This window comes from Oncorhynchus masou, chromosome 30, assembly GCF_036934945.1.
Source record: "Oncorhynchus masou masou isolate Uvic2021 chromosome 30, UVic_Omas_1.1, whole genome shotgun sequence".
NCBI classification, from domain to species: domain Eukaryota; kingdom Metazoa; phylum Chordata; class Actinopteri; order Salmoniformes; family Salmonidae; genus Oncorhynchus; species Oncorhynchus masou.
The window spans coordinates 10605901-10632715 of record NC_088241.1 but is presented as its reverse complement, the minus strand read 5'-3'; the positions used below and the strand labels follow the sequence as shown (position 1 = coordinate 10632715).

Sequence of the window (26815 nt, the reverse complement as noted above, 5' to 3'; positions counted from 1 at the left end):
TAATGAGCTCCACCCCTAAAGAAGGCCACATACGTTTTGTCCGGACCAGACCAAATCTGAAACAATCATAGACATGCTTCCCAAGTTTGGTCATTACAGTACAGCAAAGTAGAGCACACTAGAGTACAGTACAGTACCGTAGAGTTTATAGTAGTGTGCGCTACTGTACTGAGCTCTACAGTAGTGTACTTTTCTTTACTGTTTTCTACTGTGCTGTACTGTCCAAACTCAGATTTGGTCTGGCCAGGGCGGACTGACCAAATTTCAACTACTTTTCAACATCCATGGACTTCCGGTATTTGTCGGTGATGAGTGGGTGAGGATGCTTGTTACAGTAGATGGAAACAGGGTAGGTGGTAGGTGTCAGTAAGGGCTAGGAGAAGTGACAACTGGAGAGACAGAGAGAGAGACAAGAGACAGAGAGTGAGGGAAGGATTGTCCAGACTGTTTTCACAGTCTTGCTTTGACCACCAGACAACAGAAAGACAAAATAACTGTTCTTAGCTAAATAACAGTATGCCAGTGGAAGGGAGAACAGTAGCAGGTGACCCAACAGGGGTTTATGACTATAATTTCGTAACAGATTTAAGAGTTTTAGTCACATAATTCAAAAACAAACTTGATATCAGTAAAAACACTAACTAATCTACCATTACTTGTTACTTTGTGAGCTTTCATTATCCTCCTTACGAGGGAGAGGAATTAGAAAATATCTTACACAGATGTGTGTTTTCGGTAACAGAATTACAAGGCACAAGGCAATGTTTCTTAAATTTACAGAAGGTAAATCATTTCTCCAAAACGAAATATAAGTGTTGATATTATTTAACTAATTAATGGTTAACCAGGTGAAATTGTCATTTCTCTTGCGTTCATTGCACGCAAAGTCAGGGTATATGCAACAGTTTGGGCCGCCTGGCTCATTGCGAACTAATTTGCCAGAATTAAACGTAATTATGACATACATTGAAGGTTGTGCAATGTAACAAGAATATTTAGACTTAGGGATGCCACCCAAACGGTTCCGTATTTCACTGAAATAATAAACGTTTTGTTTTTGAAATTATAGTTTCCGGATTCGATCATATTAATGGCCAAAGGCTCGTATTTCTGTTTGTTATTATTTTATAATTAAGTCTGATTTGATAGAGCAGTCTGACTGAGCAGCAGCAGGCCCGTAATCATTCATTCAAACAGCACTTTCGTGCATCTTGCCTGTAGCTCTTCGCAAGCACAGCGCTGTTTATGACTTCAAGCCTATCAGCCTAATGGCTGGTGTAACCAATGTGAAATGGCTAGCTAGTTAGTTGGGTGTGCGCTAATACTGTTTTAAACGTCACTCGCTTTTAGATTTGGAGTAGTTATTCCCCTTTCGCTGCGCTGGCTTTTGTGGAGCTATGGGTAATGATGCTTCGAGTGTGGCTGTTGTCGATGTGTTCCTGGTTCGAGCCCAGGTAGGGGCGAGGAGAGGGGCGGAAGCTATACTGCTACACTGGCAAAACTATTGTGCCTATAAGAACATCCAATAGTCAAAGGTATACGAAATACAAATGGTATAGAGAGAAATAGCCCTATAAATATTATATTAACTACAGCCTAAAACCTCTTACCTTGGAATATTAAAGTCTCATGTTAAAAGGAACCAACTGTCATATGTTCTCATGTTCTGAGCAAGGAACTGTAACGGTAGCTTTTTTACATGGCACATATTACTTTCTACTCCAACACATTGTTTTTGCATTATTTAAACCAAATTGAACATGTTTCATTATTTATTTGAGGCTAAATTGATTTTATTGATGTTTTATATTAAGTTAAAATAAGTGTTAATTCAGTATTGTTGTAATTGTCATCATTACAAATAAAATAAAAATTGGCCTATTAAATCGGTATCGGCTTTTTGGGTCCTCCAATAATCGGTATCGGCGTTGAAAAATCATAATCGGTCTACCTCTAGTGCAGGGATAGTAGTTTGTTAACAAACAATGTGAACATTGCTATGGGTGGTTTGATTGAATTCCAAGCCTTGGTCACATGGAAATTTATGAAAGCTACAGTAGAACAGTCATGAACCAATCCATCAGTCAGGTTTTGTGTCTCTGTACGCTCCACCATCTATAAAAGCTCATCATATATAAAATACGCTTAATGAAGAGATGTTTTTATTCATAGGATGATCATCTAGTACAGTACAGGCATGGATCAAGGCTTGCTGAAGTAATGAAGTAGTAAGGTCTATTTAAGAGCTGCTGTCCTCTTCCCTCCCCCACACTAACAAACAGTGGCTACCTACACTTTCTTATCTTGGGATGTATTGTTGTCGTCTTTCTCCCTCTTTCTTTCTCCTTGTAAACCCCATTCCACTTAACTTGATTAATCTCCTTATTTATTTTCTTCCTCTGTTACCTTGCTTTTCAGTGTCTCTGTCTCCTTCTCCATCAGCTCTCTCTCAGCTGAGTTAAACAGGTCAGCAGGCTGCCGAGGAAAAAAGCAGCACCAATGAGAGCAGCCGCTCACTGCATACACACTTACACAAAAACATGCATTTTTCTCACACACACACACACACACCCACCCACCCCTCTCACACCATTATGCATCTTCCTGGTGCATCAATAACATATTCACTAGGCTTGGGCAGTATCCAGATTGTCATACATTACATGACCAAAAGTATGTGGACACCTGCTTGTTGAACATTTCATTCCAAAATCATGGGAAAGAATATGGAGTTGGTCCCCCCCTTTGCTGCTAAAACAGCCTCCACTCTTCTAGGAAGGCTTTCCACTAGATGTTGGAACATTGCTGCAGGGACTTGCTTCCATTCAGCCACAAGAGAATTTGGGTGATTAGGCCTGGTTCGCAGTCGGCATTCCAATTCATCCCAGGGTTGTAGTTAGCCTAGTGGTTAGAGCATTGGGCAAGTAACTGAAAGGTAAAAATCCCAGACCAAACAAGGTGCAGGAGGGGAACTATGTTGGTGTGCCTTTGAGAAAGGCACTTAACTCTAATTGCTCCTGTAAGTTGCTGTGGATAACACCGTCAGCTAACAATAAAAATTCGTAACTGTGGGGTTGAGGCTAGGCTCTGAGCAAGCCAGTCAAGTTCTTCCACACTGATCTCGACAAACCATTTCTGTATGGACCTCGCTTTGTGCACAGGGGCATTGTCATGCTGAAACAGGAAAGGGCCTTCCCCAAATTGTTGCTGGAAGCACAGAATCATCTAGAATGGTCATTGCACGCTATAGCATTAAGATTTCCCTTCACTGGAACTAAGGGGCCTAGCCCGGACCATGAAAAAAACAGCCCCACGCCCTTAATCCTCCTCCACCAAACTCTACATATGGCACTATGCATTGGGGCAGGTAGCGTTCTCCTGGCATCCACCAAACTCGGATTCTTCCGTCGGACTGCCAGATGGTGAAGCGTGATTCATCCCTCCAGAGAACAATGGCGGCTAGCTTTACACCACTCTAGCCGACACTTGGTATTGCGCATTGTGATTTTAGGCTTCTGTGCGGCTGCACAGCCATGGAAAACCATTTCATGAAGATCCCGACGAACAGTTATTATGCTGACGTTGCATCCAGAGGCAGTTTGAAACTCTATATTCAGTGTTGCAACTGAGGACAGACGATTTTTTACAAACTATGCGCTTAAGAACTCGGTCCCGTTCTGTGTGCTTTTGTGGTCTACCACTTCACGGCTGAGCCGCTGTTGCTCCGAGACATTTCCACTTAACAATAACAGCACTTACAGTTGACCTGGGCAGCTCTAGCAGGGCAGAAATTTGACCAACTGAACTTTTGGAAATGTGGCATCCTTTGACGGTGCCACGTTGAAAGTCAATAAGCTCTTCAGTACAGGCCATTCTACTGCCAATGTTTGTCTATGGAGATTGCATGGTTGTGTGCTCTATTTTATACACCTGTCAGCAATGGGTGTGGCTGAAATAGCCAAATCCACTCATTTGAAGGGGTGTCCACATACTTCTGTATATATAGTGTACCTTCATACTGACCTTTTGCCATATTCTGTAATACCGGCACTGAACCCAAAGGACGCTGTTTTCAAACCCCACCGATAGCATTGCTAACCTTCGGATTACAGACTAACAAGTACAGTTGAAGTCGGAAGTTCACATACACCTTAGCCAAATACATTTAAACTAAATTTTTCACAATTCAATTCATCCTATTAAAAATTCCCTGTCCTAGGTCAGTTAGGATCACCACTTTATTTTAAGAATGTGAAATGTCCGAATAATAGAGAGAATGATTTATTTCAGCTTTTATTTCTTTCATCACATTCCCAGTGGGTCAGAAGTTTATATACACTCAATTAGTATTTGGTAGCATTGCCTTTAAATTGTTTAACTTGGGTCAAACATACCGTTTAGCCTTCCACAAGCTTCCCACAATAAGGTAGGTGAATTTTCGCCCATTCCTCCTGACAGAGCTGGTGTAACTGAGTCAGGTTTGTAGGCCTCCTTGCTCACACACGCCTTTTCAGTTCTGCCCACAAATTGTCTATGGGATTGAGGTCAGGGCGTTGTGATGGCCACTCCAATACCTTAACTTTGTTGTCCTTAAGCCATTTTGCCACAACTTTGGAAGTATGCTTGGGGTCATTGTCCATTTGGAAGACACATTTGCAACCAAGCTTTAACTTCCTGACTGATGTCTTGAGATGCTGCTTCAATATATCCAACTAATTTTCCTACCCAATGATGCCATCTATTTTGAGAAGTGCACCAGTCCCTCCTGCAGCAAAGCACCCCCACAACATGATGCTGCCACCCCCGTGCTTCATGGTTGGCATGGTGTTCTTCGGCTTGCAAGCCTCCCCATTTATACTCCAAACATAACAATGGTAATTTCAATTATATTTTTGTTTCATCAGACCAGAGGACATTTCTCCAAAAAGTAAAATATTTTTCCCCATGTGCAGTTGCAAACCGTAGTCTGGCTTTTTAATGCCGGTTTCGGAACAGTGGCTTCTTCCTTGCTGAGCAGCCTTTCAGGTTATGTCGATATAGGACTTGTGGATATAGATACTTTTGTACCTGTTTTCTCCAGCATCTTCACAAGGTCCTTTGCTGTTGTTCTGGGATTGATTTGTACTTTTCGCACCAAAGTACATTCATCTCTAGGAAACAGAACGCGTCTCCTTCCTGGGCAGTATGACAGCTGTGTGGTGTTTGTACTTGTGTACTGATGAATGTGGTACCATCAGGCATTTGGAAATTGTGCCCAAGGATGAACCAGACTTGTGGAGGGATACAATTTGTTTTCGGAGGTCTTGGCTGATTTCTTTTCATTTTCCCATGATGTCAAGCAAAGAGGCACTGAGTTTGAAGATAGGCTTTGAAATACATCCCCAGGTACATCTCCAAAAGACTCAAAATATGTAATTTAGCCTATCAGAAGCTTCTAAAGACATGACATCATTTTCTGGAATTTTCCAAGCTGTTTAAAGGCATAGTCAACATAGTGCATGCAATCTTCTGACCCACTGGAATTGTGATACAATGAATTATATGTGAAATAATCTGTCTGTAAACAATTGTTGGGAAAATTACTTGTGTCATGCACAAAGTAGATGTCCTAACCGACTTGCCAAAACCACAGCATTAGCTAGCATTAAACTTGTCTTAAAATAATCAATCAATCAATCATAATCACTAGTTAACTACCCATGGTTGATGATATTACTAGTTTATCTAGCATGTCCTGCGTTGCATATAATCGATGCGGTGCGTATCGTTGCTCCAATGTGTACCTAACCATAAACATCAATGCCTTTCTTAAAATCAATACACAGAAGTATATATTTTTAAACCTGCATATTTAGCTAAAAGAAATCCAGGTTAGCAGGCAATATTAACCAGGTGAAATTGTGTCACTTCTCTTGCGTTCATTGCATGCAGAGTCAGTGTATATGCAACAGTTTGGGCCGCCTAATTTGCCAGAATCTTTCGCAATTATGACATAACATTGAAGGTTGTGCAATGTAACAGGAATATTTAGACTTATGGATGCCACCCATTATATAAAATATGTAACGGTTCCGTATTTCACTGAAAGAATAAACGTCTTGTTTTCGAGCTGATAGTTTCCAGATTCGACAATATTAATGACCTAAGGCTCGTATTTCTGTGTGTTGTTATGTTATAATTAAGTCTATAATTTGATAGAGCAGTCTGACTGAGTGATGGTAGGCAGCAGCAGGCTCGTAAGCATGCATTCAAACAGCACTTTCATGTGTTTTGCCAGCAGCTGTTTATGACTTCAAGCCTATCAACTCCCGAGATTAGGCTGGTGTAACCGATGTGAAATGGCTTGCTAGTTAGCGTGCTGCGTGCTAATAGCGTTTCAAACGTCACTCGCTCTGAGACTTCGAGTGGCTGTTCCCCTTGCTCTGCATGGGTAACGCTGCTTCAAGGGTGGCTGTTGTCGGTAGGAGCGAGGAAGCTATACTGTTACACTGGCAAGTGCCTATAAAAACATCCAATAGTCAAAGGTTAATGAAATACAAATGGTATAGAGGGAAATAACTAATAACTACAACCTAAAACTTCTTACCTGGGAATATTGAAGACTCATGTTAAAAGGAACCTCCAGCTTTCATATGTTCTCATGTTCTGAGCAAGGAATTTAAACGTTAGCTTTCTTACCTGGCACATATTGCACTTTTACTTTCTTCTCCAACACTTTATTTTTGCATTATTTAAACCAAATTGAACATGTTCATTATTTATTTGAGGCTAAATTGATTTTATTGATGTATTATATTAAGTTAAAATAAGCGATCATTCAGTATTGTTGTAAAAATCGTCCGATTAATCGGTATCGACGTTGAAAAATCATAATCGGTCGACCTCTAGTTGAAAAACTAGTTTTCATGACTCCAACCTAAGTGTATGTAAACTTCCGACTTCAACTGTACATGTAAAATCCCATAGAGAATGCTAGTGAGCGCATTGTGACCTAAACTCTACAAGTAACAAAAAATTGATAGTCACAGTTTGCTGAAGGCACAATTCAAATATTAGCCAGCAAGGCTCTTGATCCAGAAGGGGATTCTCTGCTGTTACCAAGTGAATGCTTGATTTTGGAAGAGGCAAACTAGCTACTAAATAGCAAACTAAATGCACAACTGCAGAGCATTTAGCACATTTTAGACAGTTAGCTAAGTCGTTACAAGATACCTGGCTGGTAAACATTTAGTTGTGAATTCCATACTGTAATTAGATCATCTGGCGCATGCTGCACAACAGTGAGTGACTCACAAGGCTTCAGTCTCTAGTTGTTGTGTGCTTGTAAACAAACACCAGGTGAAACATATTTTTCCTAATAACATGACAGGTGAAATGAAGAACGCAATGTTCTTTATCTTCTAATGTATTGCACAAGTTGACTACAGGTATTCATAAAAATAAAAAAATGAATAAAATAGTTAACGGTATTGACGGTAATGAAAAACCATCCCGTGGCTTTTACAGCAACATGGGAGTAGACCACAGAGCCACTGACAAAGATGGTTACATAATAACTAAACAAGCACTCTTTACGGACTGAAAGGTGTCATGCTTAGGGCCCTAGCCAGGAGGTCACATTCATTTTTCTTAGCCAGGAGGACACATGTACTGGCCCTAGTTATAGTGATGTTACAAGTTTTCTACCCATAAACTGATCAACATTCAAAGTTAATACTAACCTAACCAGCAGGTTGGGAGGGAGCTGTGCTACAGAACAACTAGCATCTGTGTTTGTCCACAAGATCCAATGATTACAGAGTCCACCCAGGCAGACTAAATAACTTTTTTGCCCGCTTTGAGGACAATACAGTGCCACTGACACTGCCTGCAACGGAAAAATGCGGTCTCTCCTTCACTGCAGCCGAGGTGAGTAAAACATTTAAAAGTGTTAACCCTCGCAAGGCTGCAGGCCCAGACGGCATCCCCAGCCGCGCCCTCAGAGCATGCGCAGACCAGCTGGCTGGTGTGTTTACGGACATATTCAATCAATCCCTATACCAGTCTGTTGTTCCCACATGCTTCAAGAGGGCCACCATCGTTCCTGTTCCCAAGAAAGCTAAGGTAACTGAGCTAAATGACTACCGCCCTGTAGCACTCACTTCCGTCATCATGAAGTGCTTTGAGAGACTAGTCAAGGACCATATCACCTCCACCCTACCTGACACTAGACCCACTCCAATTTGCTTACCGCTCAAATAGGTCCACAGACGATGCAATCTCAACCACACTGCACACTGCCCTAACCCATCTGGACAAGAGGAATACCTATGTGAGAATGCTGTTCATCGACTACAGCTCGGCATTCAACACCATAATACCCTCCAAGCTCGTCATCAAGCTCGAGACCCTGGGTCTCGACCCCGCCCTGTGCAACTGGGTACTGGACTTCCTGACGGGCCGCCCCCAGGTGGTGAGGGTAGGTAACAACATCTCCTCCCCGCTGATCCTCAACACTGGGGCCCCACAAGGGTGCGTTCTGAGCCCTCTCCTGTACTCCCTGTTCACCCACGACTGCGTGGCCACGCACGCCTCCAACTCAATCATCAAGTTTGCGGATGACACAACAGTGGTAGGCTTGATTACCAACAACGACGAGATGGCCTACAGGGAGGAGGTGAGGGCCCTCGGAGTGTGGTGTCAGGACAATAACCTCACACTCAACGTCAACAAAACTAAGGAGATGATTGTGGACTTCAGGAAACAGCAGAGGGAACACCCCCCTATCCACATCGATGGAACAGTAGTGGAGAGAGTAGCAAGTTTTAAGTTCCTCGGCATACACATCACAGACAAACTGAATTGGTCCACTCACACAGACAGCATCGTGAAGAAGGCGCAGCAGCGCCTCTTCAACCTCAGGAGGCTGAAGAAATTCGGCTTGTCACCAAAAGCACTCACAAACTTCTACAGATGCACAATCGAGAGCATCCTGGCGGGCTGTATCACCGCCTGGTACGGCAACTGCTCCGCCCTCAACCGTAAGGCTCTCCAGAGGGTAGTGAGGTCTGCACAACGCATCATCGGGGGCAAACTACCTGCCCTCCAGGACACCTACACCACCCGATGTTACAGGAAGGCCATAAAGATCATCAAGGACATCTACCACCCGAGCCACTGCCTGTTCACCCCGCTATCATCCAGAAGGCGAGGTCAGTACAGGTGCATCAAAGCTGGGACCGAGAGACTGAAAAACAGCTTCTATCTCAAGGCCATCAGACTGTTAAACAGCCACCACTAACATTGAGTGGCTGCTGCCTACACACTGACACAACTCCAGCCACTTTAATAATTGGAATTGATGGGAAATGATGTAAATATATCACTAGCCACTTTAAACAATGCTACCTTATATAATGTTACTTACCCTACATTATTCATCTCATATGCATACGTATATACTGTACTCTATATCATCGACTGCATCCTTATGTAATACATGTATCACTAGCCACTTTAACTATGGCACTTTGTTTACATACTCATCTCACATGTATATACTGTACTCGATACCATCTACTGTATCTTGCCTATGCTGCTCTGTACCATCACTCATTCATATATCCTTATGTACATATTCTTTATCCCCTTACACTGTGTATAAGACAGTAGATTAGGAATTGTTAGTTAGATTACTTGTTGGTTATTACTGCATTGTCGGAACTAGAAGCACAAGCATTTCGCTACACTCGCATTAACATCTGCTAACCATGTGTATGTGACAAATAAAATTTGATTTGATTTTGATTATGGACTACTCTGGCAACAACATAAAAGTCTGGCCCCCTCAGAATGACAGTGAGATGTTGACGGTGATGAGTGGAGTTGCTCTCTCAAGTCTTCCATCCTGGTTAGTAGGAACCAAATGTGTGCAGGCTTTTGTTCCAGACGAGTACTAAGACATTAAAATAAAAAAAGTTTATGGTGATAGAGTCAGGTGTGTTAGTGCTGGGCTTAAGCAAAAGCCTGCCCTTCACATTCGGTGAGTCTTCAGACCCAGGGTTGAACAACATTTAATTTCTCCAGTCCACTACCTCTTTCCAGTAAAGATAAATGGACAGACTGGAGCCCCAGACCAGCCAGGCTCATCCCAGCAGTGACTCACCCCAAGGAGGGCACACACCCAGGGCCCTGTCACCCACACCGTCAGCTCTCCAACAGGCCCAGCACTGTTCAGAAAAGCCACTGTGCCTACCACTACACAAACAAGGGCAGGGGAACATGGCGTCATGCTTAATAAACCTCTCATAACACACACTTAATCAACCACCCCAATGACCCCATGTACGCCCATATATAGTGTAAATACACCTACATACTGGAAATGACCCAGGGCCTCCTCAAGAGACAACTTTCTGATATTGTGGAGGGAAGCAGTGACCTGTGGGAGGGTAGTAAGCTTTTTTTGAATTTATTCAGGATTCATGAAGACAATCAACAGACCTACAACAATCCACAGTAGAGGGACTACATACAGTTCTCACAGAGCTATAATATAAATCAAAACTGTTCATTACGGGACAAGTTTAGGATAACAAACACTAACCATTTCACCTTATATCCCTGGCTGGCAGGTCACCTGTATGATGATGGCTGATCATCATACAAGTGATGATCTCCATCCCCCAATCAAGAGCCAGGCTGATCACTCCTCCACCTGTCAGCCAGTGGTGAAGGAGCCAGTGTTGCCTTTCATTAGTAATTTATGAGCCATTCGAAGAACTGAGAGAAAAGTGCATTAAAAGGGACAGGAAACTAACAGGGGCAGGGCAAGAAAGTGAGAATTAGCCTGGCAAGGTCCTTTCTGGAAGTTACTAATTAAAAACACTGATCTGGGGTCAGGTGTCCTATTCCTCGAACTGCACAAACACCAAACTGATCAGTAAACAGTTTGTCACCATCGAAACCCAAGACCTACACCTTCGGTACAGATGACTGATAGATGGCGGACAGACAGGAAGGGAGATATGTGAATGAATGTCATACAAAAGCAGCTCTGCATTTTAAAGGTTAAGCTGATCCTAGATCTGTGCCTAAAGTAGAGCCCTATAAAATCTGTTTTTTTTTTTTTTGCTTAAATCACACCAGGAAACATCTTTTGAGGTCTGGGAAAAGTTTGAGAAATGTTAATTTAATTCCAGTGTACACCTAGATTGAGGCTGTTTGGCGTGTTTTTGTAGCGCACATGTGAAAAACAAATACCCACTCAATTGATGCAAATAATCATGATCTTATTCTGCCAGGTATGCATAGGCTACTTTGTAGTTAACATTTAATTGAGTGGGAAAACCTTTCTATCTACGAGAAGACTTTTCATTAGCATCGTCGCTAACGGCTACACAACGTGGCGCGTACCGCACATACTAGAGGTCGACAGAATAATCGGCATGGCCGATTAATTAGGGACGATATTGAGTTTTCATAACAATCGGTAATCAGCATTTTTGGATGCCGATTATGGACAATTACATTGCACTCCACGAGGAGACTGCGTGGCAGGCTGACCACCTGTTACGCGAGTGCAGTAAGGAGCCAAGGTAAGTTGCTAACTAGCATTAAACTTATAAAAAACAATCAATCAATCTTAACATAATTACTAGTTAACTACACATGGTTGATGATATTACTAGTTTAACTAGCTTGTCCTGCGTTGCAAATAATCAATGCGGTGCCTGTTAATTTATCATCAAATCACAGCTTACTTTGCGAAACGGGTGATGATTTAATAAGCGCATTCGCGGAAAAAGCACTTTCGTTGCACCAATGTACCAAACCATGAACATCAATGCCTTTCTTAAAATCAATACACAGGTATATATTTTTAAACTTACATATTAGTTAAAACAAATTCATGTTAGCAGGCAATATAAACTAGGGAAATTGTGTCACTTCTCTTGCGTTCTGTGAAAGCAGAGTCAGGGTATATGCAGCAGGGCCGCCTGGCTCGTTGCGAGCTGTGTGAAGACTATTTCTTCCTAACAAAGACAGTAATGAATTTGCCAGAATTTTACATAATTATGACATAACATTGTAGCAATGTAACAAAAATATTTAGACTCATGGATGCCACCTGTTCGATAAAATACGGAGCGGTTCCGTATGTCACTGAAATAATAAATGTTTTGTTTTAGAAATTATAGTTTCCGGATTTGACCATATTAATCAAGTCAAATGTATTATTAATGCCTACGGTAGAGAGAGAAATAGTCCTATAATTTCTATAATAACTACAACCTAAAACTTCTTAACTGGGAATAATGAAGACTCATGTTAAAAGGAACCACCAGCTTTCATATGTTCTCATGTTCTCAGCAAGGAACTTAAACATTAGCTTTTTTGGCACATATTGCACTTTTACTTACTTCTCCAACACTGTGTTTTTGCATTATTGAAACCAAATTGAACATGTTTCATTATTTATTTGAGACTAAATACATGTGTATTTATGTATTATATTAAGTTAAAATAATTGTTCATTCAGTATTGTTGTAATTGTCATTATTACAAATATATATATTTAAAAATATATTAATATTATAATTCGGCCGATTAAATCGGTATCGGCTATTTTTGTTCCTTCAATAATTGGTATCGGTATTGAAAAATCATAGTCGGTCGACCTCTAGCACATACACAGACGGGGAATTCTTGTTGCCTCTTCAGAAAGTTGCAGGAAATACGAATCACTATTGCATTCTGTTTATGTCTTACGATAAACTTGGGCTAATTAATTAATTTAATACATTTAGTGACTCCCTACTAATAAGTTCAATAAATGTTTTACAATTGTTGGATTCAGTTTTAAAAGGGTAGGTAGCATAAACACATGTAACGTATGGATTTGCAATAGTTATTTATTCTATAAACAGAAAAAATATTTTTCCTGGGGGGGTGATGTAATATTGAGAACCCGGAAAGCCAGCCTTTTCCCTATAATTTAAACTCCAACAGAAATACAGAAATTTCAAATTAAACCAATGACTTTTGGTTTTAATTACATTTTCAACAAATACTGTATGAGTTTGTTACAAATCAACTTGTAAGGTTGCTAGTAGAGGTCGACCGATTAATCGGAATGGCCGATTAATTAGGGCCGATTTCAAGTTTTCATAACAATCGGAAATCGGTATTTTGGGCGCCGATTTTTTATTTATTTATATTTATATATATTTTTATACGTTTATTTAACGAGGCAAGTCAGTTAAGAACACATTCTTATTTTCAATGACGGCCTTGGAACGGTGGGTTAACTGCCTTGTTCAGGGGCAGAACAACAGATTTTCACCTTGTCAGCTTGGGGGATCCAATCTTGCAACCTTACAGTTAACTAGTCCAACGCAATAACGACCTGCCTCTCTCTCGTTGCACTCCACAAGGAGATTGCCTGTTACGCAAATGCAGTAAGCCAAGGTAAGTTGCTAGCTAGCATTAAACTTATCTTATAAAAAACAATCCATCATATTCACTAGTTAACTACACATGGTTGATGATATTACTAGATATTATCTAGCGTGTCCTGCGCTGCATATAATCTGACTGAGCATACAAGGATCTAAGTATCTGACTGAGCAGTGGTAGGCAGAAGCAGGCGCATAAACATTCATTCAAACAGCACTTCGCATGTTTTGCCAGCAGCTCTTTGTTGTGCGTCAAGCATTGCGCTGTTTATGACTTCAAGCCTATCAACTCCAGAGATGAGGCTGGTGTAACCTAAGTGAAATGGCTAGCTAGTTAGTGCACGCTAATAGCGTTTCAAACGTCACTCGCTCTGAGCCTTCTAGTAGTTGTTCCCCTTGCTCTGCATGGGTAACGCTGCTTCGATGGTGGCTGTTGTTGTTGTTGTGTTGTTGGTTCGAGTCCAGGGAGGAGCGAAGAGAGGGATGGAAGCTATACTGTTACACTATACTGCTATACTGTTGCAATACTAAAGTGCCTATAGGAACATCCAATAGTCAAAGGTTAATGAAATACAAAAGGTATAGAGGGAAATAGTCCTATAATTCCTATAATGACTACAACCTAAAACTTCTTACCTGGGAATATTGAAGACTCATGTTAAAAGGAACAACCAGCTTTCATATGTTCTCATGCTCTGAGCAAGGAACTGAAACGTTAGCTTTCTTACATAGCACATATTGCACTTTGTTTTTGCATTATTTTAACCAAATTGAACAGCACCAATGTGTAGGAGGAAACACCGTACACCTAGCGACCTGGTCAGTGGCCCACCACAGGAGTCGCTAGTGCGCGATGAAACAAGACTATCCCTGCCGGCCAAACCCTCCCTAACCCCGGATGACGCTGGGCAAATTGTGCGTCGCCCCATGAGCCTCCAGATCGCGGCTGGCTGCGGCAGAACCTGGGCTCAAACCCAGAATCTCTGGTGGCACAGCCTCAGACCACTGCTCCACCTTGGTGGCCCCGCTGGGATTTAATTCTGACTTGGTGGGTATCATCCACAACCCTCACCTCACCAACCCTCACCTCAGTTCTTTAAATATACCTTGATTCACATCTGTTCAAGAAAAAAGGTGATGAAAAAGGGGGATATGGGTTAAATGGAAGGAGAGAAGGGGGGAGAGAAGGTGAATTCACCAATTTGTAAGTCGCTCTGGATAAGAGCGTCTGCTAAATGACTTAAATGTAAAATGTAAATGTGAGAGCGAGGAAATGTTGTGGGTTTCTTGTAGCTTGCCTGGTTGCTCCTGGCAACAGCAGGGGGAGAAATTGGAACTGTGGGATTACAGTAGTGTCCTTCAGTTTTTAATATGCTGGGCTTTCTCCAATAGTTATCATTCAAAACTAGATGAAAAAAAATTAAATAGTTATGGTCATGCTAATCACTGTAGTTAATACATATAATGAATCAAAGAGGAATCAACTTACGTAATTATGGTCGCTACGCTCACTTACTTAAATGACTGATGACAAATGTACATGCGATGCCATTGATCGAATCCATTCCAAGTTTTCCTCAATTGTAAATTGAGCTAACCATGCAGATTTTACTGACTGACCTAGCATAAGGAATGTCCTTTGCCTTCTCTCACATTCAACATTTTCCAGTTTCCATAACATTACGTTAGACGATCTGACAGTTATAAACACAATTCTAAGAACACAAAGCTGAATTGGCTGAAGAAGTAGAGGTTTAGTGGCCAACTCTGTGGTTACACTGTGCAGGTAGCCCAGTCTTGAAACTCAAACTTCACTGAGACGCGCCAGTCAAGGTGGGATGGTAATGAGCCAAAGGTGCAAGCAGATACCTCATATAGTCTGTGACCAAGAGAGCATCAATGAACTTACTGGTACACTCACCAGTGTGTCCCTCAGATTTTATCTTCAGAGGGACACTGAAGGCCCCATAATCAGTATCCAGTGGCACCTAAAAACAACATTTTCTATAAAAACTAATCTAAGACAAGATACAGGGCAACATATCTAGGCTGAGATGATGGTGATGTTAGGGGAAACACTGCAGGTGGGAAACTTGAGTACTGATGAGGTAGTGAAGTTGCTGTGCATCAGGAAATGGGTTCATTCAGAGCCAGATCAAAATCAAATGTACTTTTAGAGGACTGAAGAAGTGGGTGGGGTTGTCCTCTCAGAGAGAGAGATGGAGACACTGAGGGCAAAGTCACATTGGGACTGCTGGACAGGAATAGAATAGGGAGGGGAAGGGGCGTATTGGGCAGGTTTAATAGGGGACCGACAGGCTGCAGTTCAATCAATCCCGGTCCGAGTAGCGTTCCAGGCCCTACCCACTTGCAAACTTTCATTCTACTATAAACTCCATGGACCTGCTTCCTTCCAGTCCCTCTCTGACACACTTTAAGGGCTTGTGCTCAAAGGGGACTGCCTCGAAAAGCATGGGCTATGGACTGTGCCTTCTCAGTAACAGGCAAGACACTGCTTGCGCTGTATATCAAGTTTGCCACAGTGTAAACGCTAGGCGCGGGAGGTGGGGGCGGGGGATTGGGAACTTGTGTGCGAGTGGGTGTCCCCTGCAACCCCTCCCTAAGCTATCAAACTCAGGAGTAAATCAATAGATGAATGGGGAAGGCCCCCTCAAGTGGTCTCTCCAAAGACAAACAAGCGATCTGTTGCCTCACCAGTGCCAGGTTCACCAGAAAAGGAGCATGGGAAGGGAGTGGGGGTGACAAGCTGGTACCTGGGTTGAAGTTACTAGATTCAAGTAATAGTCCAAATTACGGACAGCCACCCCCATCATCATCATAATGATCGCTACTAGGCTTCATGACACACACACACACACACACACACACACACACACTGACTTGCACCTGCAAACACCAGCACAAACTTTTCACACATGCTCACCAGTAAAACAGCGGCATGCCCTTTGACTGGACCAAGTGCTCATGAGCTCTAATACATATTTGCAACATGACCGGAAAGTCATCCTTCCAGGTGAGCATCTCATCATCCCGGAATCACACTCCCACAAACACCCAGCTTGACTGACACAAAACAGCACCTCTTCACACAGTCAGTATTTTGGTGACCAGTCAACACCAACTTGCTGCACTTCACAGTCGTGTCAAGGTTCGGTACAATGAAGTTAGTCAGTCAGTCCATTCACAGCAGCGTGTCACTCTGCTACCGGTACCAAAAGAAACCTCGAACAGAGCTTTTCTCTCACCCCAAATTGAGAGGGAAAGAGAACTAGAGGCGGGTGTACAGGCCTACAACATGAAGCTATGTTATGGAGGGATGTAATGCACACTCAAGTTGGTCTTTCAATATATTGGCAAGAGAATGTATCACAACTGTGTATTCAGCAAAGCTGTTGACAAAATAAATGGGTCCTTGTCACATGCAGTCAAATGTTCATAATATGGTTCAGAATGCTGAACCACAATAAATTACAAATGACCAATTCCATGGAAATCATCTGTGCAACTTGGGAATACAACATTTACTAAGAATCTTCCATTTTAATGCTCCAAATGTATGAGGACATGCAACACTTCAATAAAGAATCATGACTCGGTAGCTTAGAGACAATGTCAAACGGCACCCAACCTTTCACCTAAAAACCAAGGAGGGAATGATTTTTCTGGTTAGGGTTAACAAACATATGATGGACGTGGATGAGGGATACATTCATTAAGATCAAAATACATCAAATTCTGATGTGTACAAATCATAACGACATATGCATTAATGTGTAATAACGGTTTAACTTCGGTGCAGTGGTAACAGTAAGAGAATGAAGCCAACATGGTAAGGACAGGGGAAAGTGAATCCATTTTGAACCGGCATTTCTACTTCAGCACCACAGCAAGGGGCTTGCTCATAATGCTACATGGAAATCAAGGGTGTCGGCACCGAGATTTATCCATGGTATGACTTTGCGACAAAGGTTATTCAAAATATTCACCAACAAATACACAATAACAGACTGCTTTTCACAGTCTTAGGTGGCAATTTCATCAGAAACTGCATGTCCCTCCCAATTCACACGCGTGTGAACGTATGAAGATCCTAGGGTTGTAATGTCATCCTTCATACTGAAATCAAAATATATATATATAATTATGACATTCTTTAATGTATCATTTTTTTCTGAATCACCAACCACAGCCTTCATCAGAGATTACAATACCCTTCCACGCTGTCTTGCTGTGAATTCTAAAATGCAGTTTGCAGCAATGCAGTGGCTTTTGGACATTCTCTTTAAAATATTTGCATTAGCTAGTTAAAGGAAACACTTGCAGATAAAATTAGGCAGGAGTGATTTACAATATGGCATCCATAATTTCTCAATTTTACCACAAGTAGGAACAGTGGCTGTGATGCATTGAAAAGGGAGGATATCCCAGTCATACATCAAATCGTAATAAGTCCATGATGAGGCATGCTCATGGACAGCTTACATGGCCAACACTGCCCATACAAAATATTGAGACTACTGGGCAGGGTGACTTTTGATAATCCTACTTCATTCCTACTGAGAATGTGATTTCTAAACGATGGAAAAGGATAGTCTGAACTAGCCTCGGATACATTGTAGCTGTCTATGGCAGTTTTCCATCATGGCGAATCACAACCAACTACATTGCAAGGCATCACTACGGGGGAAAATGTAGCTACTTGCTCAATTGTCCACAAAGTGTACGAATCGATAAATAATGTTACAAGCCAAATGAATGTCCTGTACAATTAACTAGAACCATAGTGATTGAAATGGCATATTGATGCTGAAGGTTGGAGGACATGGGAGGGTACGGAAGGTGCTGTTTGTATGGGTGTCAGTTTATCATCATGGTCTTCTTCAAACACATGACGACTGATGACAAAAAACGGCATTTTCACAACAAATGAGTTAAAACCCAGTGAGTGAATAAACCAAGCTTCTCTTACCTCAGGCGGTGGTTCGTTTCCAGCTTCCCGGAGCAGCCATTATCAGTATTCCTCTCTCCCTCCGTCCTAGCCTCCACCACAGGTACCGGGCAGAATAAAAAACCGGTAAACCAATCCCCCCACCCCCAAACTGTCACCCCTCTGATGGGTGAGATATCCTAATAACGAGAGGGTAGTGTCGTTTTTTGCAATAAATCCCCGTCAAAAACTCGGGTCTTCAGTGAGTTTAGTCTCCAAAACGCAGTCCAGCAAGAGCGCAGGATGAAACCGGAGGTTCGGCGCGGCGCGGTCCACCCAGCGCAAACTAGCTAGTTAATTGAGCAGATCACAGGTAACAGATGTGGTACCGCTTGGGTAGCATGGCGATGGCTAGGTTGTCGTCCAAAATAGACATTATCTCTCCGTTGATTCTTTCGTGGCCGCTGTTTCACTTAAGAAACCATGTAACGTTAGCAAACGGATAACGTTCGGTTTATCGTAGCTGCTGAGTCTGGGAGGCTAGCTAACGTTAGCTGGCTAACTAACTAGCTCGCTTTCACTGTAACTGTTAGTACTAATATCCAACTACGTGTTGCATGTTGTGGTGAACGGGAGGGTGAGTAGTGTTTAAATAAAAAATAAACGATTAAAATAAAATTGGGGAATTTGTTGCACCGCTATAACTAGCGATGTGCATTCGCAAGGGACCCCCCCTCTCTGGCCGTTAAATTCGATCACACCACCAACAGCACCAGCTATCGCTCAGACAAGGGTCTGCACGAAAAGCGCGCCCTCGACACGAAGCTCGTTCCCGTCTGTCTGAGCTGCATTCCCCCTACAAAATGGCCGCCAAAATAAACCTGTAACAGACCAAGCTATCTACTACCCGTGGTGTGAAATTAAATAGCACATGGATCGCCTGTTCATAATATCGGTAATACATTATGTAAACTGCCTCGGTATTTGAAAAGGGTAACATTAGGTTTTAGGGTGAGTTAGCCACGGCATTTACCAAGCCAACGTTGCTAGCTACCCGTAACATAGCTAGCAAGCTCGCGCATGTTTCCTGAACAGCAGCAAACCTTGACGTAATCACCAATACGGTAAGCACCTTAGCGAACAAACTAGCTAAATGAGTACATTTAGTCAGGGACATGCTGATAAATATGTTTAGCTATATAAATTATCGTAATACCGGAAAATTATAAATAGCAATTAATTTAAACATTCTGTGCTTGAAACTTGAATGACTGTTTAATGTTAGCAAATTTTCTTGAGGGACTATCATACTACCAGCACCTAACTAGTTATCAGTGAATCATACTATCCCATCAACTAAACACCAATCATGTTCAAATTACCCGCCTCATTCGCACGTTGGCGAAATCCACTGACCAATCTGTATGGCCGTTCACTCAAAATGGCGGCGGTCACCACTGGGATAAATTTTGTCGCACGAGCTGACAATCGTTGTGTAGGTTGTTTTAGTACTACAATAGCAGCTAGTCAGAAACCGTCATTTGGTAACGGTGAATTGTCATTACTCAAAAGCGCGTTCACATTCAGTTAACCCATAGCAAACCACAAAGAAAAATAAACGCTACATGCAACAATTTTACTGAGTTCATAAAATTATTTCAGACCTCATCTATGGATTTCACATGACCGCGCAGCCCGTAGGCAACGGGAGCCAGGCCCAGCTAATCAGAATGTGCTTCCCCAACAAAAGGGCTTTATTGCAGACAAATGCTCTGCCCCTCAGCCGATCCCACAGGTGAAGAAGCCAGGTGTGGAGATCCTGGGTACTCGTGGTCGGAGGTTGTGAGGCTAGACACACTGTTAAATTGGTGGTTATGGTTGAGAAATGACCATTCAATACCCTGGCAACAGCTCTGGAGGACATTCCTGCAGTCAGCGTTCGGTATAGTTCTGAGTGAACATAATTTGTCATGATAACACATTGTTCATCTGACCAGGTCTTAAAGTGCAGAACTAAATCAAATATACAATCACATACGGTTTCAATAAAAAAAGTCAAGGTACACATAGGTAGGTGTAAGCCATAGTCTTGTTTTAACATCAAGGAAAAACAATTGTCTTTGACTTCAACGATAAACAGAAATAGTTGCTCTTTAAAAGCATAAGATTACAAATGTGAATATTATACAAAACCCTAAAAACTAAAAAAGTTAAGCTTTGCCTCTGTACAGTACTTTACATGGCACTACAGAGTTCATTTTAGTGAAGTGATTTCCACCCCAACATCCTCTCCCCAGACACAAAAACACAGTTATGTACTTCTAAAGCGACAGACAAGCAACTGTCAGAGCTCTGGAGACAGCAGTACTAAAATGGTCAGTTCGGATATGGGTGTAAGCATGTGGGGGTCCAATCAGTGCCCCGGTGCTGGGCACCCCCCCTCCTCCCTCATGGCAGAGGTGGGCCCACAGAAAAAGTCACTATGCCACAGCTGCTAAGGGCCAGTTCACTTCTTATTCTTGGGGGCAGGTCTGTAAGAAGGAAACTTTGATTAATTGTTATGAAAGACAAAATACATTCTGCAGGGTAAAAGCTTTTAAATGAATTTGATGCCAAAATTGATTTATAGAGATGAATTTATGCAACAAATCCAAGCAAAATAGTTAAATATACATCAGGGGTCATGTTAAAATTCAGAAACCTGAATTAACAAAATGTAGACCATAAACAAATCTGCATTTTAAACCATTTCACCTGCATTTTATATTTAAAGCAAGTTCGTTTGCTTCAATAGTGACCAGGGGCGTGCAACAAGTTTTCCATCACAGAAAGTACATTAGCACAAAATCGCTTCATTCATCAGACAGAAGTGCAATGCTATTTGGCTAATAGCCACAAGTAAATGTGCTTACAATGAAAAAGCAAGCTAAATTTCCTAAGGTTTTGCTTGAAGTTTAGAACGCCGCCTGAATATGTACCGTTTGTCATCCGAGTGGAAAAGTGCAACAGAAGCTAAATGAGCGACAAAACGCAGCCAGATACTCATTATGCATATTGTATTTTCCATTAACATGACCCATGTACATTCATAAACAAGCATTTCCTCACCTGTAGATTCCTACTACGATAGCATGATCTCTCTCATAAGGCTCCAGTGTCAGCTGCTCCTGGGGCTTCATGTTTTCTGAGCCCATCTTCTTCACCTCCGCAGCAAACACAGCCTCCGGTGCTGCCGTTGAGTCAATGCAGTTTGCCTGGAGGGAGACGAGACAAACGTACTTTAATCCCACTGTACCTGAAGCACTGGCCCTCAGTAACAGTAATCTAGGTTGCTCCTAAAACCAAAAGCTTTGCAGCTCAATGCAAATGTTCAATGTCTAATCTTAGATTGCATGCTAAATTAAGAGTATTCCAAAAGATGGCACCACTAACTCTGAATAACAGCTTTTTGCACAGTCTCAATGTTTTACCTTGATTGAGATGACAAAGTGCCCTCCGTTCTTGAGGAAGTTGTGGGCGTTGAGTGCAACAATTCTGGTCTGATCAGGCTGGGCCACATCAGCAAAGATGACATCTACCATGCCTGCACAAAGCGGGTACAGCCAGAGTTGGTAAAACATACATACACCAGAGTATTTTGGCATCAGTGAATGATTTTGATGACGTACCAACAAGCATGCGGTATTTGTGTGGATGCCGGGCGTCCTCAATGATGGGAATGATATTGGTTCTCTTTTTGGCAACGTTGAGCAGATCACGCCCTGACCTGTGAGAGAACTCTACCGCATACACAAGACCCTCCTACAAAACAGAGGACAAGCCATTACATGTACAGGGGTCAAAGGAATGAAGGTCCACACTTCATTGTGATAGTTAATTGTTCTAAACAAGACCATTATCGAGTAGCCCAACTAAACCAGTGAGTTCTGATGTGGAAATATACTCACAGGTCCAACGATGTCTGACACGTGGGACACTGTCGTCCCTGATGCGGCACCCAGGTACATGACCTTCGAGCCAGGTTTGATGTGGATCTGGTCAACTCCTCCCAAGATGGCTGCTGCCAGCTTTGACCGGAAAGGGTTCCACGCTCTGTACTCAATCTTCGTTTCTCCTTCCTCGACACTCATCCTTTTTTCTCCATACACAGACTCTCCAATTACCATGTTCTTTGTCACCAGGGCATCCTCCTTACCACGGCAGATGAACACACCTGAAGGCAGAAAAAAAGAGACGCATGAAATTACAACACTCCAATATATTGGGAACATTACACAATTTCTTAACTGTCGAGTGGATGCTGCTGAAAAATAAACAATAGTGCAACTACAGGCCTCTGCTGGAGACAGCTTGTATTGCACAGCTCCCCAACTTTTCCACTCACCTTCATGTCTATGAGGCTCCACTGTGACTTTCCTGCCCGCGCCGAAGCCCCCGCGTCCACCTCTACCCCTGGGGGTGCCACGACCACCTCCACGGCCTCTGAAGCCACCCTCACCACTTGGAGACCTAAATCCACCTCCTGTAACGCGAAAATAACACTTAATGTCCAGTTCTTGGCCAAATTAACCACGTGCGGAAAACAACTTTCATCCAACCAAAAAATATCAAATAAAACCTAGCTATGTTTGACTTACCACCACCTCTTCCTCTGAATCCTCCCCGTCCGCCTCTATCTCCAAAACCTCCCCGTCCACCACCTCTGTCTCCAAAGCTCCCTCTTCCTCGGAAGCCTCCTCTGCCTCCTCGATCACCACCCCGAGGGCTGAATCCTAAAAGGAAGATGAAAGATTAACATTCAAATGTGTATGGCATATGACATGTTGCCAGGGCCTGGTGCAAACAACTGCATGAGAGATGCTTCAGATTGATGGTACATGCTACAGTATAGATTACTTATAGAATCATAGATCCCAACAACTAATGCATGCTTATGTCTTACAGCCATGATAACTTTTTGTATGTCTCGGTGTTAGTTTGCCATCTAACTAGAAGACTGCATTTTGCGCTAGAGTGGTAAACCAAAGATAGTGGGTAAACAGCATGACATGGCCGCCCATGACTCTAGCTAATGCAATGGGTTAGTTATTTATTGACCTGGATACCAATGCTAGCATGTTGAGTACCAATACCGTTAAAGATTTGACTGGGCACTCAAACCCAAAACACGTTCAGGCAATATAACAAGAATGCGTGCGTTGTGTGCGAACAATAACTACCGAGACTGCTTGCTAGCTACTTAGCTAACGTTAGTGCGTATGAACACGTGCTTAGTTTTCGTGCCATGCGGGCCTCACCATTGCGGAAAATGTGCATTAAATCACAGCAGATGCAAATACAGTCCAAACACTTTAATATGAATGATCATTAGGAGAAATTAAACACACGTCCTAATTGTAACTATCGTTAGCTATATGCACTATTTACTTTTTGTCCAAGTTGTGTGAGAGAAACCATAGCTAACGTTACTGCTCGCAACACCAGGAAGATTAAACAACTTGACAATAATATTTGGGCTTCATAATAAGACTTTGACCCGCATTTCGGTTATGTTTGCCCAATTGATCAAATAAACTTACCTGGTGTCATATTTGGTCGATTGCTGTGCTCTCAATCTAAAACAGCTCGAATGTGCTTAACCGGTTCTCTTCTACCTTCTTGTGAAGACTCAGCAGAAACCACGTAATAAAGTGACCATGTGTCAGACTCCTCCTTCCCATGATACACCACGGTCTGGACGCTTGGGATTTTGTCGCCACCTAGCTTGGACGTCCATAAATACACCCCAGTCGTTTTTGCTCATCTTTTGCTCATGTGTCGATAATTTCGGACTTACTTTTCTTGAGCCGAACACTGTAGAGGTAAAAAATTAAATAAATACTGCCTACAGTCAGTCCTGACGGATCATAAAGTCATATGGCTGACTAAGAATGTGCAGTAATGATGATACGAAATACTCTGGTGGTTATTGGAAATTGAATAACTGCATGATGATTTAAAACATCTGTTTAATGGAAATGCAACTACCTCTAATGTAGAATATGGGAAATATTGGGAACGGCTGAAATTTAAAATCCACTCAGCCTGTATTACTTGTGAAAAATTGCTTGGTTTAAGGAGATGTAAGGTAGCTGAGCTCTATAAGAAGCTTGATCTTAATGAGAAAGCTCAATTGAAGGAGTCACAATTTACACAATTCACAATACCGTAAGTCACAATTTTATCTTTGATTGTCTTAAGCATTTGAAGTTTGGTAATTTTCTGTTGTTGGTGCTATTAGAACTCTGTATAATGGTGGCAGTAGCTGTATCAAACTGTCATGGAACATCCTCAATGTTTAACATTTACAAAGGAATACAACAAAGTTGTCCAGTCTCACCTTTTTATTAGTTTCTCAAACATTCTGCCCATTAGTTTATCAAAGTCTATTTGAAGGTATGACATTCTAGGTGAGAGAGATCAAGATATCCCCAACTGGCAGATGACACCTCACCTTTGTTTGAAAAATGTGTCAAACTAGATTAGCATTAGATATTGTGAAGCAGTTCTCCAAAATGTAAATAGTCCAGGTGGTAATTTGATTAGTTATTCAGCAGTTTTATGGCTTGTGGGTAGAAGCTGTTAAGGAGCCTTTTGTTCCTAGACTTGGCGCTCTGGGACTGCTTGCCGTGTGGTAGCAGAGAGAACAGTCTATGACTTGGGTGACTGGAGCCTGACAATTTTTAGGGCCTCTCTGACACCGCCTAGTATATAGGTGGATGTCAGGAAGCTTGGCCCCAGTGATGTACTGGGCCGTACGCACTACTCTCTGTAGCACCTTACGGGTCAGATGCCGAGCAGTTGCCATACCAGGCGGGGATGCAACCGGTCAGGATGCTCTCGATGGTGCAGCTGTAGAACTTTGAGGATCTAGGGACCCATCTTTTCAGTCTCTTGAGGTGGAAAAGGTATTGCCGTGCCCTCTTCACAGCTGTCTTGGTGTTTGGAGCAGGATAGTTTGTTGGTGATGTGGACAACAAGGAACTTGAAACTCTCGACTCGCTCCACTTCAGTTATGTCGATATTAATGGCGGCCTGTTCGGCCATCCTTTTCCTATAGTCCACAAACAGCTCCTTTGTCTTGCTCACATTGAGTGAGAGGTTGTTTGGTATTATATCTTTCCAAATGTGAGATGTTTGTTCTGAAAGGAGCTGTCAATCCAGCAGATTGTAACATCACTGAAAAAGATACTGTAACCTAGCGAGGTGTAAAGACCACCAAAAATCTTAAGGCTGTGAATGAGCCTAATATCACGTTTCAGGACAAGACACAGGCAAAACGATAGGTCAAGGGCAGGCAGAGGTCAGTAATCCAGATCAAAGTCCATAAGGTACAGAATGGCAGGCAGAGGTCAATAATCCAGGGTGGTGTGACATGGTACAGAACAGCAGGCAGGCTCAGGGCAGGCGGAAGGGTCAAAAAAGACAGGAGCAAGGGAAAACCGTTAGTAGACTTGACCAACAAAAGAACTGGCAACAGACAAACAGAGAACACATGTATAAATACACTGGGGATAATGGGGAACATGGGCAACACTTGGAGGAGGTTGGAGACAAAAACAAAGACAGGTGAAACAGATCAGAAACACTTCATTTCAATCCTGTAACTGAATCTATCTAAATAAATTAACCTCATGGTTAGCAATCGTTTATTAAGGGATATTTTCTACAGGAATTCTATTCCTTCTGCTATATTTTGTTAGGCCTCATTGTTTGATATAAACTGGTGCAGTGCTTGGCTCACTCCACGCAAATTGGTTTCAACTGAAATGTGTCTTCCACATTAAACCCATCCCCTCTGAATCGACATCCACGTCTTCGGCGCCCGGGGAACAGTGGGTTAACTGCCTTGCTCAGGGGCAGAATGACAGATTTGTTAGCTCAGGGATTCCATCCAGCAACCTACTGGCGCAATGCTCTAACAACTAGGCTACCTGTGCCCCTCAAAAGGAGATCTCCTTTAAGATTGTCCATAGATTTTACCTGTGCAATAGCTTGATTTCTAAATATATACCTGATGATACCAGTGAATGCAGTTTTTGTGAACTAAAAACGGAATATATTGAACACTTATTTTGTAATTGTTTACATAGTGAGGTGTTATGGACTGATGTGAAACTATATCTTGGCAACAAAATGCATATAACCATTGAAATATCTCAATTTTACATTATTTTACTACACCGATTCCACAATTGAATGTCAGTATGGCATAAATCTCATTATTTTACTAGGAACATTTTTCATACCCAAATCAAAATGTACTAAGAAAAATGCCCTTTTAAAATTTTTAAATTCTGATTTGGAAAACTATTTAGAATCATTAAAATGAATGCAAAACAAAATGTCTAAAAAATAATTGTATTCGCTACATGTCTGTATTTGATTTGGT

At 42.1% G+C, this 26815-nt stretch overlaps 2 protein-coding genes across 2 annotated transcripts in view; both read right to left on the bottom strand.

Annotated features, from left to right (window-relative positions):
- The window catches only part of LOC135522050 (dual specificity tyrosine-phosphorylation-regulated kinase 1B-like), an 88618-nt gene extending 69474 nt beyond the window's left edge, over window positions 1-19144 (bottom strand). The window contains exon 1 of the mRNA XM_064947960.1: window positions 18427-19144. The gene's annotated coding sequence lies outside the window, so the exon portion shown is untranslated. The remainder of the gene's footprint in view (window positions 1-18426) is intronic.
- Window positions 19145-20455: 1311 nt separating this feature from the next.
- On the bottom strand, window positions 20456-24074 carry LOC135522048 (rRNA 2'-O-methyltransferase fibrillarin-like). Its single transcript, XM_064947954.1, has 8 exons — window positions 23964-24074; window positions 23022-23156; window positions 22769-22906; window positions 22332-22597; window positions 22053-22185; window positions 21855-21967; window positions 21493-21638; window positions 20456-20915 (listed from the first exon to the last, which is right to left on the bottom strand). The coding sequence occupies exons 1-8, from the start codon at window positions 23971-23973 to the stop codon at window positions 20891-20893; spliced, it is 966 nt and encodes a 321-aa protein (XP_064804026.1). The 5' UTR covers window positions 23974-24074; the 3' UTR covers window positions 20456-20890.
- Between the last annotated feature and the right edge of the window lie 2741 nt (window positions 24075-26815).

What these genes read in the sequence shown, in the direction of transcription:
- LOC135522048 (XM_064947954.1), bottom strand. An exon ending in GGAGCCTCATAGACATGAAG is followed by an intron (nt 22,598 to 22,768) that starts GTGAGTGGAAAA and finishes TTCTGCCTTCAG; the next exon opens with GTGTGTTCATCTGCCGTGGT. An exon ending in CAAATACCGCATGCTTGTTG is followed by an intron (nt 21,968 to 22,052) that starts GTACGTCATCAA and finishes CGCTTTGTGCAG; the next exon opens with GCATGGTAGATGTCATCTTT.